This window comes from Dromiciops gliroides, chromosome 4 (genome assembly GCF_019393635.1).
Source record: "Dromiciops gliroides isolate mDroGli1 chromosome 4, mDroGli1.pri, whole genome shotgun sequence".
NCBI classification, from domain to species: Eukaryota; Metazoa; Chordata; class Mammalia; order Microbiotheria; family Microbiotheriidae; genus Dromiciops; species Dromiciops gliroides.
The window spans coordinates 243950117-243967026 of NC_057864.1; the positions used below are offsets into that span (position 1 = coordinate 243950117).

Consider the following 16910-nt stretch of genomic DNA (forward strand, 5'->3'; position numbering starts at 1 on the left):
ATTAACTGAAAAATAAAAGTTCAAAAAAAACAAAGAAAAAAATTCTTAAGGCCTCTCTTCCCCCACAACCCTGATGAATATCACTTCTGTCCCTGGCCTAGTTCATCATTAGAGTCACAGAAAACCTTCCTTGTAAGTGGCCTAGGAAGGACAATTCCAGGGACACAGGTATCTCCCCTTCCCCTATCCTCGAAGAGGGGGTACTCAATGGTAAGAGAAGAGGTTTGGACTTCCAATAGCTCTGAGAAAAGGCTCTCAATCCTTAGGGCAGCTAGGTGGTGCAGTGGAAAGAATGCTGGGCCTAGAATCAGGAAGGCTCACCTTCTGAGTTCAAATCCAGACTCAGACATTTACTAGCCATGTGACCTTGGGCAAGTCACTCATGCTTGTTTGCCTCAGTTTCCTCATCTGTAAAATGAGCTGGAGAAGGAAATGGCAAACCACCCCAGTATCTTTGCCAAGAAAACCCTAAATGGGGTTGCAAAGAGTCAGACACAACTGAAAAATGACTGACCTATAACAACAATAAATCACATCATTCCCTGAGAACAGTTTGTACCAGAGAGGGGAGGAAAGAGAGTTCTGAAGATCTGAAAGTGGAGTTAAGGAGAGGCTATGGAATCCAGGGAAGGGCAAAGGAAAGGATTGAGACGTTACCTCAAACCCAACTTGAGCAACTTTATAATTGGAGTGGGGATGATCACAGAGGAGTATGATAAGTGTGTCCCCCCCCACCCCAAGAACCCCTCCGAAAAGGCTTTTCTTGCTCTCTGTAAGAGACTGCCAAAAGTGACAGCAAAACTGAAAAGCAGGTGAGCTTGTATTTGGTCCTGACCCTACCTTCCCAGACCCCCAGCTCTTCATCCCTGAAACTGCCCCCCAACATGTGATCCCAAGGCAGTGAATTCCTCCAAGCCACTGAACTCACTTCCCACAAAAGTCCAAACCATCTGGGAAGTCATGTGCTCATCATTAAACAGTCCCAGTGATGTGACAATGGATGCCAGTGGGTAAATGGTTCCCCCCAACTTCGGGTAATACATTTTCATTTTAAAAGAGGCCTTCTAGAGGCAATATACTTTAACCCTAAAGAATAACTCTAAGGGTAGAATTTCAAGCATTCTTTTTAAAAGTTGGAGGGTAGGAGGAATTATCCGATATAGAGGCATCCCTGTAAATAGCTGATTCTGAGACTCAAATTCACACTGAGGGGGCAGCTAGGTAGCGCAGTGGATAAAGTACTGGACCTGGATTCAGGAGGACCTGAGTTCAAATCTGACCTCAGACACTTGATACTTACTAGCTGTGTGACCCCGGGCAAGTCATTTAACCCTCATTGACCCACCTAAAAAAAAATCACACTGGGTGAATTTTATATACTACCCACCCACCATTCTCATCTCACTCCTTCTTTCCCCCAAATCTCTGTCTCTGTCTCTCTGTCTCTCTCTCTCTCTTTGTCTCTCCCCTCTGCCTCTATCTCTTTCTGTCTGTTGGTTTCTCTCTCTCTCTCTCTCTCTCTCTCTCTCTCTCTCTCTCTCTCTCTCTCTCTCCAGATAGGACTAGCCCTGGCCTCCACAGACTAGCACTGTTCTGAATGTAGGCCAGAAATCAGATGGTAATGGGTGATGCCTCCACATCAGCCCTGACCTGCCACTCCCTCCAGAAGAGAGGTCCCAGCCTGAGGCATCCAGAGCCAAGACAGATTTTGTTATCTCTAACCCCTATCTCCAAGTCCATTTGTCCCTATCTCCTGCCAAGATAAGACCTTACTCAGAGGCACTTAGCATTGAGCTGTGCACAGAGTGGGAGCTCAATAACTATTAATAATTATTTGTTGAATGAATGAATGATTTTTTTAGTTTAGTAATGCTGGGAATTAAAGGGGGGGGGCATTTTATCAGCTCCCCACCACCACCACCCAATACCAATCCTCCAAATTGAAATGGTTCTGCCTGGTCAAATCTTCCCAGTCCCTCAGGAACAGCTCAAGTCTCACTTCCTTCATTAAGCCTCCCAGGACTCCTGGAGTACAGCAGAACTGTAATTAGGGTGGGGTGAACGGGACTTTGATACAGGGTGTTTCACAGGCTCCCCTGGAGAGTGGTCTTATTCCCTACAGTGACCACCAAACTCTTACTCCCTGAGATGACCAGCTGGCCCCAACCTCAGCCCCTGGTGCCTTGTCCCAGGCCTATCTTTCCTGCTACACTCTATGGGGCAGACCACTCATTGGCCTCATATAACTGCAGTTTGGATGATATATCCTCTGTGATCCTCTGCCATTCCCTAACCCCTCCAACTGTTTTTGTCATAAGTGGAAAAAAATTGTAGTTCACAGTAATCATTCCCTCCTTAGAAAGTGATTACTCTGTGTGACCCTGGGCAAGTCACTTAACCCTCATTGCCCCACAAAAAAAAAATTTTTAAGTTAAAAGTAAAAAAGAAAGTAATTACTAAGGAGCAGCTAGGTGGCATAGTGGATAGAGCACTGGCCTTGGATTCAAGAGGACCTGAGTTCAAATCTGGCCTCAGACACTTGAGACTTACTAGCTGTATGACCCTGGGCAAATCACTTAATCCCAATTAAAAGGAAGGAAGAAAGAAAGGAAGGAAGGAAACAAAGAAAGAAATTACTGGGGCACCTAGATGGTACAATGGTGTCAGGAGGACCTGAGTTCAAATTTGACCTTTGATATTTACTAGTTGTGTGACCCTGGACAAGTCATTAATCCTGATTGTCTCACACACACACACACACACACACACACACAAAAAGTAATTACTCATTCTGTGTGCTGAGATCTTTCTTCTTTATGCACATGCCATCCCCTCTGCCCTCATTCTGAAACAACCTTCTTGAGGTTGCCTTTGTATTATGAATGCCTAAACGGGGGGGGGGGGGGCCCCGCAGCTAGATGGGGAAGTGGATAGAGCACCGGCTGTGGAGTCAGGAGTACCTGAGTTCAAATCCAGCCTCTGACACTTAACACTTACTAGCTGTGTGACCCTGGGCAAGTCACTTAACCCCAATTGCCTCACTTAAAAAAAAAAAAAAGAATGCCTAACAGTGCCTGACACACAGTAGGTGTTTAATTAATGTTTATTGATTGTTATTTAACTTTCTGAGTGTGTATACATACATGTGTGGATTCACATATCTACATCTATAGGGGTTTTTTTTTATTTGCTGTTGTTATTGAGTTGTTTCAGGTTTCAGTCGAGTCTGACTCTTCATGACCCCATTTGGGTTTTCCTGACAAAGATACTGGAGTGGTTTGCCATTTCCTTCTCCACCTCATTTTGCAAATGATGAAACTGAGGCAGACAGGGTTAAGTGACTTGCCCAGAGTGATACAGCTAGGTGTCTGAAGCCAGATTTGGATCCAGGTCCTCCTGACTCCAGGGCCAGCACTCTATCCACTCTGCCACCCAGCTGTCCTATATGTGCATGGGGTATGTATGTGTGTGTGTGTGTGTGTGTGTGTGTGTGTGTGTGTATACATACACAAGAAGGTTATTTTGTTAAATATATATATATACACAGACACATATATACACACATATAATTTATACACACACACACACACACACATCTCTCCCCAACGAAATGTGAGCTTCCTGAGGACAGGGACCAAATCTGATACATTTTTATAACCCTCTCCACAGCTGACAACATGCTGTGGTGGAAGAACTACCAGATAAAGAAGGAGACGTGCATTTATTAATTGCCGGATATGTGCGGGGCACTGTGATAAGTACTTTCCATATATTATCTCATTGGATCCTCACAACAGCCCTAAGTGGTTAGTGCTATTGTTATCTCACCTCCATTTTACAGCTGAGGAAACTGAGGCAACCAGAAGTTAAAAAATGACCTGTCCAAGGGCGGCTAGGTGGCACAGTGGATAAAGCACTAGCCCTGGATTCAGGAGTACCTGAGTTAAAATCCAACCTCAGACATTTGACACTTACTAGTTGTGTGACCCTGGGCAAGTCACTTAACCCCCATTGCCCCGCAAAACAAACAAACAAACAAAAATGACCTGTTCAGAGTCACATAGCCAGTAAACATGTCTGAGGTCAAATCTGAACTCAGGCCTTCCTGACTCTAGGCCTAGGCCTCCATCTGCTACACTACCATAACTGCTGCTGTCATGTCAGAAGAACTGAGTTCTAGCTTGCCTCTGTCACTAATTTTCTATGTAACCTTGATCGAGTAGTTGCCCCCTCTCTGGGCCTCAGTTTCCCCCTATGTAAAAGCAAAGGGTTCAAAATAGATATTCAGAAGTACCCTCTAGCTCTTAACATCCTATGTTCAATGAGTTTGGTCCAGTGCATTGTCCATACTAGTTACTAGAGAGAACGGGGAAAGGAAATTATTGGTGGGTTGAAATGGAGGAAATATGAGGCAGAGGATAAAAAGGGAGAGGCGCAATCAGGAGACTGAACTTCCCTAGAAATTTTCAAATCCTTGTAGTTCACCCCTAACTTCCAGTATGTATGTGTGTGTGTGCATCCTTATGCACACTCGCCCCTGCTCAGCATACAGGGACTCCTAAGCCTGACATCTTCTAAACGGATCAAGGGGATTCAGTCAAACTGCTCCCATTAGACACAAAAAGAAGGCTGTGTCTCAGCATGGCCTTTGCTGAACCAACACACACACACACACACACACACACACACAGAAACTAAGGCTGCAGACTCCCAGTTGAAAAGCCAAAGCGGGGTGGGCAGCTAGATGGCGCAGTGGATAAAGCATCAGCCCTGGATTCAGGAGGACCTGAGTTCAAATCCAGCATCAGATACTTGATACTTACTAGTTGTGTGACCCTGGGCAAGTCCCTTAGCCCTCATTGCCCTGCCCCCCCCCAAAAAAGCCAAAGGGCAGGGGGGATGTTGAGTAACATTTGGATCAAAAAAATGAAAAAATGAATGAATGGGCATTTATTAAATGCTTATGTCATGCAAAACACATTACTATAAAAAGTTGAATCCCTCCAATCATCCTTGATCTGGCAAGGTTAAGAGGGGCCTGGAGTATTGTCCTCTCTAAATAAATAAGTTTGGGTTTTCTTTCAGTTGTGTCCAACTCATCAAGACCCCATTTGTGATTTTCTTGGCAAAGATACTGGAGTGTTTTGCCATTTCCTTCTCCAAATCATTTTACAGATGAGGAAACTAAGGCAAACAGGGTGAAGTAACTTCCCCCAGAGTCATACAGCTAGTAAGTGTATCAGGCCAAATTTGAACTCAGGTCTTCCTGACTCCAGACCCAGTGCTCTATCCACTGAGAGAGCCACCTAGATGTCCTTCTGAATAGATAATTCCATTCAACAAGCATTTATTCACCATTTGTTGGTGTCTGGAAGACAACATGACGTGAGAGAGCTGACCTCAAAGCCTGTAAGACCTGGGTTCAAGCCCCATCTCTGTTACACTCTGGCTCTGTGACCCTGGGTGAGTCATTTAACCTCTCAGTATTCAAGACAACTCTCTAAAGTGCAGAGAGGGTACCATCTTGCACTGGTATTTTGAGTTTCCTCACGTGGGAATTCTGTTTCATTTCCAATGAAATCACAGGTCCATAATCTATTTTCCATTCATCATATATGATGGGCAGAAAGACATATACAAAAATGCCCCTGCCCCTAGAGAGCTTATATTCCATGACAGGATAAGTATGAAGTAACTGAGGCCCAGATGGGTAAAGCCTACCTATGTTCACATCAAAAGTTTGAGGCAAAGCTGGGACCAAAAAAGTAGTTATCCTAACTAATTGTTTATAATAAATGTCCCCAAAACCACAGGGTATACATGTTAATAAAAGTCTTTCCCAGGTACCTGTAAGACCATGATAATGTGGAACTATCTGGAGGTCCACACAGGTGTTGATCCTTTCAGACACTGGAGAAATCCAGAGCGGGCCACAAACACACATACACATGCCTCCCTCATTCTTGCCCCTCAAAGGAGTCTGCAAATCCTCTAACCCAACCCTATCACTAGACACCTCCTCTACACCAGCGGTATCAAATCCAAAAAGAACCCATAAGGATCCCAGCAAGCTGCATGTTGACTTAGAAAATCCTATATTATCTATGTTTTATTATATTTCTATTTATTTTGTTAAATATTTCCCAATTATGTATTAATCTGGCTCACACCACATTTGGGGTGTTATGTGGCCCATGGGCTGAATGTTTGATATTTTTGACATCTTTCCACTAGACAAGTGTTCACGTTTACTAGAATGGGAGCAAGGAGAGAGAGAGACTGACTCTTGGATTTCCTAAGCTTGCTTACTTGGAGTCAGCCACCAAATCTGATGGGGGATATTCTTTTCCTAAGCAACACTGTCCAGTCCAGTCCAACCACCTTCTTTCTCCCCCAATTTTCTCTCCCAAAGCAACAATGGGAATGTAGCCAATTTTTGTACCTGGTTCACTAAAATCACGGGTACTAAGGAGTTAATGGGTTCTCTTCCCTTCAAATAGGGCCTTCCGGAGACAATGGCTTGCCCTAAAGGCTGGTGAGTTAGCTCATATTCCCAATAATCTTCCCTCACCTTCCTAAACCCTGAACTCCCCTTTTCCATCCTCATGGCTCTCTCCTCCCTACCCTACCTTCCCAAAAAATATAAGCCAATTTTCCCACTAGATTACTGGATTACAAGTTAGAGTAACTACTCCTAATCACAGTTTTGCCACCAACTCACTTTGTTGCCCTGGGCAAGTCACTTCCTCTCTGAGCCTCAGTCTTCCCCTTTGAAAAATAAGGTGGTGAGGCTCAACGATCTTCCAGGTAAGTTCCTGCTCTGAAGTTCTATGACTGTGCAATTCTAGGAAAACATTCACAAACACGTGTGCCTGTTCAACGCGACAATTTTTTCGGGTGTGAAGCTTAAATGGACAAGTGCTTTGTCTGCAGCTGCTGCTATTGTGGGTTTTTAGGTCTCTCTCTCTCTCTCTCTCTCCCTCTCCCTCTCCCTCTCCCTCTCCCTCTCCCTCTCCCTCTCCCTCTCCCTCTCCCTCTCCCTCTCCCTCTCCCTCTCCCTCTCCCTCTCCCTCTCCCTCTCCCTCTCCCTCTCTCTCTCTCTCTCTCTCTCTCTCTCTCTCTCTCTCTCTCCATTCTCCTTCCCTCCCTCCCTGTCTCCTTAAATCAGCTAGCTCTCCCTCCACTTGCAATCCCTCTCTAGAAAGCCGGCACCTGAACCTGAGAGCCCATTACAAAGGAGAGTAAGTTTGGAACTCCCCCAGGGCTGTTGGCCCTCAGAAAAGCAGTAGGGAGAAAGGGACAACTTTAGGACACAAGTTCCTGCCACAAACGAAGCCTTAAGAATTCAGATTCTAGTCTTCCGGCACCTGCCACTGAGAAAATCGGCATGAGCCTCCCAGCTGGACTCAGGGTCAGCTGGCTAAAGGCCAGGAGGACAGGACCTATGGGGAGGCTGAGTGTGAGGGAAGAAGAGGCCTAGGGTGGGGAAAGTGGTGCTCCTCTGTCCTGGCAAAGCCTCCCGTTGGCTCAGCTATCGTGAAGTCGAAAAGGGATGATGACGTGGCCTCTCCTCTTCCCTCCCTCTCTCCCTCGGAGGCTTAACTAGAAACCTCAGCACGGAGCTCCTCTGAGAAGGGGCCTCAGACGGGGATGCTGTCTGCTGTCACCGTACAATGGCACTTCCCAATTACGGCAGATAATATCTCCCTTAATTGAACGGGGTCCAGATAATGTCATTATACTCTGCAATTCCCAATTTATTTAATACACGTGTGCGTGCACATATTTATGCCTCGGCGCTGCCACGAGCTCACTAAACGGTCAGGTTAATAATAAAGCATCTCGACGGGGAAGCATCAACCTCGATTTAAGAGGAGGTTTTTACTATCCTTGTGGTACTCGTTTTCCTAGGAGCCAAGAGAAACACAGACAGAAAGAAGATTCCTCTGAGCTGGCCTGCCTTCTGGGGTAGGGGAGAGGCTGGGGATGTGTGGTTGGGTGTGTGTGTGTGTGTGTGTGTGTGTGTGTGTGTGTGTGTGTGTGTGTGTGTGTGTGAGTGAGTGTGTCTTGTGTGTCTGTGAGTGTGTGTGCTCCAGAGGGAGCCTGGGGGATTTTTGTAAAAGCAGGTCAGCTTTCACGACTCCCTCCCAGGGAGGCTTTCTCAAGATGAGGAAGAAAGGTCAGGAGTGGAGGTGAGCTCGCCTCAGACAGAGGTCCTCAGAGCTCAGGACACCAGTGACTGGCAGAGAGGGAAGCTTGTTGAGAATATGAAGCAACAATCAACAGAATCTGTTGAATAAACCCAAGATGGAACAGGGAGGCAGTGGGACAGAGAGAGAGACACAGAGACAGAGACAGAGACAGAGACAGAGACAGAGAGGTGGAGCTATGGAGAGAAGGGAGATATGGAAAGCAGGAAGGAACAGAGGAAAAGGAAGAAGAGGAAGAAAGGAAAGAAGAAGGAAGGGAGGAAGGAAGGAAAAAGAAAGATAAAAAGGGAGAGAGACCTGAAGAGAAAAAGACATAGGGAAGAGAGATTGGAAGAGAGGGAGGAAGAAGAGGAAGAGAAAGTGACATTGGGAGTGACAGTGAGAGAGGAAGACACAGAAAGAGAGTGGAGGTGGGGGGAGAAGGAAAGAGACTAGGGAGAGTCACAAAGGGAGGAAAGACAGGTTACAGTAAAAGCTCCAAGAGGGCAGGGACTGTTGCGGTTTGGGTTTTTTGCTTTGGTTTGGTTCGGATCTCTGCATCCCTCGCCCCTAACACAGTGCCTGGCACACAATAGGCACTTGGTAAATGTTTGTTGAATTGAATTGAGGAGAGAAATAAGAAGAGAAGAGACACAGGAGGCAGCAAAGGCAGTCTGCATTCCTGCAAGTGCCAAAGGCAGTGAAATCTCCAAATTAATTTTTGATAGTCTCCTGCTAACTGGGGCACAGCTTACTCAGGCTCAGGAAAACAGGCCCTTCTCTCTTCTATGAGACAACTCCCAGGGACACGGGCTTCAGTTTGAGGAAGCTGGTTCCTCCGCCCCCATGCTCCCCTCTGCCCCCATTCCCAGCTCCCCTTGCCTTAGTTCTGTCAACCCCCCTACACACACATCTCCCCACACAATCCCCATCACCCAACCTGAGGAAGTCACTTTCAGGGAGCTGGGCTCAATGGCTGCCATCTCTTTCCCTAGTCAACCTCCAACTAGAAATCACCCCACTTGGGCAGTCATCTCCGGATCCCTCCCTAGCTGGGCTACAAAGGCAATCAGTACTCTGCAGAGGCCAGATCACCCCAAATCCAGCAGCTGGGCCAAGAACCAGCAGAAGCAGCTGCTGGAGCCACCAGGGACAGCTGCCCACTTGAAAGTTTGGTTATAGGATTGGTGGGGAGGGGGAGGGCTGAAGATCCGTCTCTGGGGTGGGTTATAATTAGCGGCTGTTGGTTCCTAGCACTAGCTGTCTGGCATATCTGTGGGGGAAGGGGACAAATGTATCAGCCATAATTATAGAGGCCCACCAGAGCTCTCTTCCAGCACCAGCCGTGGCAGGTTCCTGAAACCCGCCCATCCCCTCCCTCCTCAGCCCCCCTCAGCTCTGCGTGACTCCCAGAGTACTGAGAAAATGACAGCTGGTTCAAAGCAGCCAAGGCAAAAAGGTAAGGACTGTACTCTAGGTGAAGAGAGAGGTGGGCTGAGGGCCCCCTCTTTTCCTGTGCTATGTGCACAATTCTACAAGCCCAACTTGCCCACCAGGGGGCTCCTCATTGGAGGCACTAGCTAGCAGAGTTAAAGTAGCTCAGACAGCTGGCTAGAGAAGGGGGGAACAGGGGTGGGGGGGGGAAATCGAGTAAAGAGGGTCCTGGAACAGCTGGTCCCCACCTCCCAACAGACCTTCTGGTTACTCTGAAGCTGGTAGGGTATAATTGGAGGGTCAGTAAGAAGGAGTCCCTTCCATGGACCACCCCCACCCCCCCAAAATTTTTCCCACTGAGGCACAAAATCCCAACCTTAACAACGAATTTATTTTATTTGAGTTAAGCATTGCCCCTCCCTTTTCTACTTCCCTTTGAAAATATAAGATTCTATTACAACAATGTAAATAGAAAGAAACTCTTCACTAAAAGGGGAGAAAACCTCCAAATGCTATGCAATTATAATGACCAAGCTACAGAGAAGAAATTCCTGAAGAAAGTTCACACAGCTAGCAAAACGTCCTAAAGCATTTGAACTCAGATCTCTTAAATACAAGTACAGCACTAAAACAAGCTGTTTGGGGAGTTAAAAAAAAAAAAAACTTTCTCTTCTTTGCAAAGGTGGGGGTCTATGGGTACAGAACACTGCATACACTGCCAGACTAGGTTTATGTTTTGGTTAATTCTACTGAAGTATTTTTTTTCCTCCTCTATTTTCCTTGTCACAGGGAATGGATTTCTGAAGAGGAAAGGGATATGTTTGGAAATTATGTTGATGTAAAAGCAAGAAATATATTTTTTAATGAGAATGTCCCAAGGAACTATGTATAACACATTAAGTCCCTAACATCTCTGAGTGAATTGGTCTATCTGACACTTTCCTCTTAGAGCTCAGGGACTGAACCATTAGAGCTTAGAGATCTTAGATCATCTTGTCTAATCCCTTCATTTTACCAAAGAGGGAAATGTATTCTAGTAACCTGCCCAAGAACATGCTGTTAGTCAATAACACAACCTGCACTTGAATTCGACCTATCAACAAGTACTTCTAAATTGCCTACTATATGCCACACGGTATTATAATCTGCAACTCAACTCATTTAAATGACTCTTCTTATTGGTGGAGACTGATTATTTAATGCTCCAAGCCTGGGTGAGGGATGGAATTGGTCTCCGGAGAAAAGAAATCCTGGTCTATGTGTATGTTCACAAAATCGAGACAGACAGTCCCTGTTCTCAAGGAGTTTACATTCTACTAAGGAATACAAAATAAATACACAAAGATATGAAAGGGGATGCTAACAACTGTGTCAATCAAGAAGAGCTCCAAGTAGAAGGTGGCACTACATCTAAGCTTTGAAGAAAGTGGGAGCAACTGACACTGGTTTGAGGGAATCTGGGGCTCGGGGCACACTGAAATTGAAAGAGGTGGCAAATGACTAAGAAAAGGACACAGCAGGAAATCCATACCTGTCCATGGCTTTTGGAAATTCAGGGAGGTCAGAAGATAAGCTCTCCCTATTATACAATTTTCCTCAGAGCCAACCTACACACACACACACACACACACACACACACACACACACACACATACACACACACCCCTCAGGCAGCATCAGAAAGAGAACCTTCCCTTGGCCACCTGTAGACTCAATGCTGGGCTGTCCAATAGATTTGGGCTAGCCCAAGCCCCAAACCACCCCTCATTACCGCAGTTTCTTCATGGATTTCCTCTTCACTCCATCCCCCAAAGAAGAAACCACTTCTTAGCCATGGGCTAACAAGGCCTCTGAGTAGGTCTCTAAGGCTGCTTCCCTTGAATTACATGCAGGCCTTCAGGCATGAGTTTCTCTTTCTAAGCCTGTGAAGGCACCCTCCAATCAAAAGGAGTGAAAAAGCACTGGGACCAGGAAATTCAATTTGTGGCCCCATTCACTGGGATCTTGAGAAAGTCACTTCCCTGTCTCTTCGGGTCTCCATTTACTCACCTGTAAAATGGGATGGTTGGACTAGATGATCTCCAAGGACCCTTTGGAATCCTAGAACTATAGGATTCTCACCCATACCAGCCTTCCAAAGAACCAGGGCCACAGCTATGTTAGGTAAGGTGGGCAGGCATATTGGAATGGGGGAGATAGGGAAATGTATAATGAGGAAGACTTTTTCATACTCTTGTTTTAAACAAAACATACATATTTATGATACTGGAAAATTCCACTTTCCATGCCTCCACCCCCAACCCCGACCCCCCAACCCCCCCTCCCCCACCCCAGGTATTTATTTTTCCATAAATCCAGTCCTATGTGTTTGCATAGCCTGGGCTTGATTCCTTGGGGTTCGATACCCACTTCACAGCCTCAGTCCAAGTTAAGTGTCCTGGAACAAAGGTAAGGGTCAGAAAACACTTCCTGTTGGGCAGCTGGGCTAGATGAAGAGGGACTGAGCTATGAATGCTCTCTTGAAAGGATGGAGAGCCTATAAACATGAGACTCATATGATTTTTCTGTCCTGAGCTACAACCAAGCAGGCAATAAGACCGCCTGGCTCCTTCCTCAGCAGCTATCTCCCCCCCTCCCTCCTCTTATCCAGTCCCCTGGATCATTCAATAGTCCTCCACCACCACCACCATCATCATCCCTGAGCTGAGGTCATCCCTGAGCTGGCCTAAAATGACCTCCGACCCCTACACCTCCCGATTCCACAGGCAAGACAAGATGACCCAATACATACACACACACACACACACACACACACACACACTTCTAGCAGGGAATAGATGTGATCTGAGGGTCACTGCATCTGAAAAGACAGAGATCAGTATGTCTCCAATTTTCAGATCTGTTCTCTGCCCCGCATGCCCAATCCTCCTACCTCCCCCACCCAAACAGGTACTCTCACAGGAAAAGTGAGGGAAAGGGGAGTTGGTGTACATGTGATGGAAAGGCACCTATAATGGGGACAGAAAGTCTCTGTGGTGAAGGGGAGTGTATGTAGTCAAGGAGGAATCACCCATGCCTACTGTAGAAAGGGAGCTGCGGGGAGGCTGGCTCGATTTCCCTGCCTTTCAAGCCCCACCACCAACAACCACCACATCAACCAAAATCTCCTCAGATTTCCTTGATAAGGAGGTATTTCCCTCACCACTCCCTTACAGACAGCCCAGCCCCATCAGAAGATTGGGGAAGGTGGGAAAGGGACAATCTAATCCCAGGGCCTGGGTAGTTGCAAGGCTCTGTGGGAGAAAGAGGGAGAAACTGAGGATGGGGATGGGAGTGGGCACGAGATCAGTCCAGAGAAGCCATACAGAACCCCCAACTGAGGAAACCCTACCTTCCCCCACCAAACGCCCAGGCCAAGTCCAGAGGACTCCAGGGAGATGGGGGAAAGCGCGCGTAGCAGAACGGAGGTCGAGCTGCGGGAGAGAGCGCGGGAGTCAGCAAAGCCCGCAGCTGTCCGGCGGCCCGAGAGTCGGGATAGGGAGAGAGAGCCCGATAGAGGAAAACGAGGAACACCCGGGGGCTGTCACTGCCCTCGCGACCTGACAGAACTGTCACTTCCCACCCCTGGGAGTTGCCTATGCTGCCAGACCAAGCGGCAATAGGAAGAGAACCCCCCCCCCTTCCTTCCCCGGGTAATGCCCCGTGCCCCCGCCTCCGGCAAAAAAGAGGGAGGGTCGGGAACGCCTTCGCCCCCACCTGAGAGCACTGTCATGGACCCCACCCCTCACCCCCAATTCCCGACCGAAGAGGCTGGCAACAACATCCCCCCATAACAACCCCCCCATCCAAACTGAATAAATTGTTGTGGAACCCCCCAAAATCCGGACTCACGAAGGTGGCACGGACACCCCACCCCCCCACCTCCGCTATCTACCAGAACGAGGAAACTGGAATGAATTCCCCCCACCCCGGCCGCCGCCGCCAATCCGGACTCAAGTAGCTGGCACGATGCCCCCATCCAGACTGAGGAAATTGGCACGACCTGCCCCCCCCATCCGAACTGAAGGAGCTGACATGACCCTCCCCCTTTCCTCCTCAATCCCGATTGAAGAATCTGCCGCCCCTTCACTCCCGGGGGAAGCGAGGAAGCCGGCAGTGCCCCCACAGGGAAGGCATTCTCGTTCCGATGCAGCCCCTCCCTCCCTCCACCCCTTCACCCCAGCCCCGGCTCCCAGGCTCCCCGGCCCCACCACTGCTCCCGCCCCATCTACCCCCTCTATCTATCCCCTCCCCCGCGAGCCCCAGTCCCAGTCCACCCCCTCCGGGCAGCCCCAAGCAGCTTGGAGTGAAACAGCGCAAGGGGCTCTGGCTAGAAAGCGCCGAGAGAGAATCTCAGCGGCGTCCGGGCTCCCCCGCCGCAGCCTTGAGCCCCAAGGGGCAGGCAGTCCGGGGACCGAGGGCACAGCAGCCCTTCCGTTCTGATCTCCCTAAGCCCCAGTCCCGCTCCGGCTCGCCGGTCCCCCTGCAGCCCTGCCCAGCTCCCCGCGCCAGCTCGGGGTCCCTCCGGCCACAACTTACCCTGGGCTGGCGAGGGAGGAGAGCCGCTACCTGGAGCCGCGTCCGCCCGAGCTGCCCGCCTTTCCCTAGGGCGGAGGCGGAGGCGGAGGCGGAATGCCCCCTGGGTTCAGCCCCTGCGGCCCGGCCAGCGGAGTCAGTCCTGGGCACGGAGCCCCGGCGGTGGCAGTGGCGGCGGCGGCGGCGGCGCTCAGCTCTGAGCCAGCCGGGACGCAGCGGAGCTGAGCGGGCAGCAGCAGCTCGGCTCGGGGCCGCTGGGCTGGCGGGCGCGCAGCATTCAGCTGCCTCAGTGCAGAAGAAAAGAGAGCGAGCGAGCGAGCGAGAGAGCGAAACAAGAGAGTGCGAGAGGAGAGACACTGAGAGAGATAGAGGGAAGGAGATTCCCTTCTCCAGCGGCTGAGGACCCAGGAGTCCGAGCCGGAGGGAGCAGGTGAAGCCGCCGCCGCGGGGATCTGGGTCCTGGCGAGACGTCCGCGGGCAGGGAAGGAAACAGAGAGCGAGAGGAAAGAGGGGAACGGAGCTTCAGGCGGCCGGCAGCGCCGCAGCAACAGCAGGCGAAAAATGCGAGTGAGCTAGCGAGTGAGAGAGAGAGAGAGAGAGAGAGAGAGAGAGAGAGAGAGAGAGAGAGAGAGAGAGAGAGAGAGAGAGAGAGAGAATGGGGGGGAGCGAGAGAGACGGGGAGGGGGTGGGGAGAAAGGGAGGGAAAGAAGAAGAGAGGGAGGAGAAGGAGACGAGAGAGAGGGAGAGGGAGAGAGAGAGAGAGAGAGAGAGAGAGAGAGAGAGAGAGAGAGAGAGAGAGAGAGAGAGAGAGCTGCAGCCCGCTCAGCCCCACCGATAACATCTGCTGAGCTGCACACACCGCACCCGGGGCGGGAGCAGTGCAAGTTTGCGTTAGAAGTGCGGGGCGAGGCAGGCGTGCAGCAGGGCTTCCGGGCGCCCTTTTAAGGCTAGGCTATCTGGGGGCCTACCTCCCACACGCACCTTTAGAAGAGAGAGATCAAAGGGTCCCTCACCTCCCGTCCTCCCCAGCTCCCACACCCCCTTCACCACGCTGTGTCTTCAGCCCGGTTGCCCACCTCACCTTTCTCTCCTGAAAAGCTTCTGCATATTTCTACAAACATGTGCCATTTATGTTACCATAGGCCCCCTGCCCTGTCCTGGCATCTCTCCTCAGGCTCACAGTAACAGCTTACATTTATGTAGATAGCGCAGGCGATTTTTTGTAACCATTGTCTCAATTGAATCTCACAGCGGCAGCGTCTGTGTGGTAGGAAGAGCAAGGAAAATCCCCGTTTCACAGATGAGGAAATAGAGGCTGAGGAAAGTGACTTGCCCAAGGTTACAGGGCTAGTTATGAGCACAGATGGAACTCCAGTCTCCTGACTCCCTGACTCTCAGTCTGATTTCCCTCCAGGGTCTGCTTTCTTCACACTGCCCACCTCTCCTATCACAACTCAAATGCCTCCGGAACTTGTTTTCCAAGCCACCCTACCCCCCACTCCCTAACATCCGCCAAAGCGAACAATTAAGCTCGCGGAGAGACTAGCAAGGGGCCATGCACTACGCTATATGACAGACCTCAGGAAAACCCACTCATTACCAAGAAAACCCCTCGCACCCCCCATTTCTTCACACACATCTGCACGTGTTAGGGTGCATCTCGTTCCTTATATACATCTGCAGACTAGGGTGCTTCCGACATTCCAAAGAGGCCTTCCCATCCATTACCTGCCCATTCCAAAGCCAGGGCAGGGATTGTCATCTGCATTTGGCAGATGAAGAAATCTGTCTGCGGGGTCTCTAACAAGTCGCTTGTTCTCATTCTCCCCTGCTTTGCTGAATGAAGACTGTTATTTCTAGAGTCCCTTTCAAGCGCTGACATTTTATGGCTCTGATCTACCCAAAGGTCACTTGTTCTTGACCAAGCCAGAACTAGAATTACTGACCCGTCAATTGCCTTCTGGTGTACACCACTCTGCTTGCACCTCCTCCCCTCAGAGGAGAACCGGTGGTCTGCAATCCCACACCAAACACAACCGAGGCCTCTCACACGGCGCTGATGGTATCCCAACAATCTTTGGGTCTGCCCCAAACACCATTCTCCAAAGGCTCAACAGGTGAGTGGGAACGGTCAACTTTGGGGTGAGAACTGAGGATTTCTTCAACAGGTTAGGGGAAGATGTGCACTAGGGCCTCCCCAAAGAAATTTGGTTGAAATCCCCAGGGGAACCTCCTGGTTGGAGATGGCAGCAGTAGGGGAGAAAGCCACCCAGACCTTTTAGAATTACAAGTGCATCTCCCTCACAGACTGCAGAAATGGCTTCAATTAGAGCCTTGACGTGTGACTGTCCTTGTCCCAGAGATAAAGCTCAGTGCCAGGGAAATAGAAGGGGGGAGGGGGTGGCAATGTAAGTTGGCAGAGGTTTGCAAAGCAGACTCTGCATCTGTGCCCTTGCCTCCCCAAGTGGACAAGGGAAACACAAAAAAGTGTCTTAGTCCTTCCAACAGGGGGCTTGGCTGTTGAGTTCCTTATATCCACAATGTAACCTCCCGTTATTGCATAGTAGTATCTACATGGAAGAAGGCCCAGAAAGGAAATCTGTCTGTCCCCAGACATTTGAAAAGGAACACAGCCTGATAGCTCTATGCCCACTTTTCCTTCGCCCCAGTGGGACCTCCTGCAACTTTCTCTTGATTTAAACCTTGCTTATC

At 49.3% G+C, this 16910-nt stretch overlaps 1 protein-coding gene across 1 annotated transcript; it reads left to right on the forward strand.

Moving 5' to 3' along the window:
- Positions 1-13318: 13318 nt before the first annotated feature.
- LOC122754965 (vegetative cell wall protein gp1-like) lies at positions 13319-15143 on the forward strand. The gene is made up of 5 exons (XM_044003386.1): positions 13319-13436; positions 13561-13619; positions 13735-14487; positions 14592-14765; positions 15048-15143. Exons 1-5 carry the CDS (start codon positions 13319-13321, stop codon positions 15141-15143), a joined length of 1200 nt encoding a protein of 399 aa, XP_043859321.1.
- The last annotated feature ends 1767 nt before the right edge of the window (positions 15144-16910 follow it).

Bases quoted from the DNA above. Each gene is read 5' to 3' on its own strand.
- LOC122754965 (XM_044003386.1), top strand. From the start codon at position 13,319: ATGCCCCGTGCCCCCGCCTCCGGCAAAAAAGAGGGAGGGTCGGGAACG. The intron at 13,620-13,734 runs GTAGCTGGCACG...TCCCGATTGAAG, and splicing joins CGCCGCCAATCCGGACTCAA to AATCTGCCGCCCCTTCACTC. The intron at 14,766-15,047 runs GTGAGCTAGCGA...ACATCTGCTGAG, and splicing joins ACAGCAGGCGAAAAATGCGA to CTGCACACACCGCACCCGGG.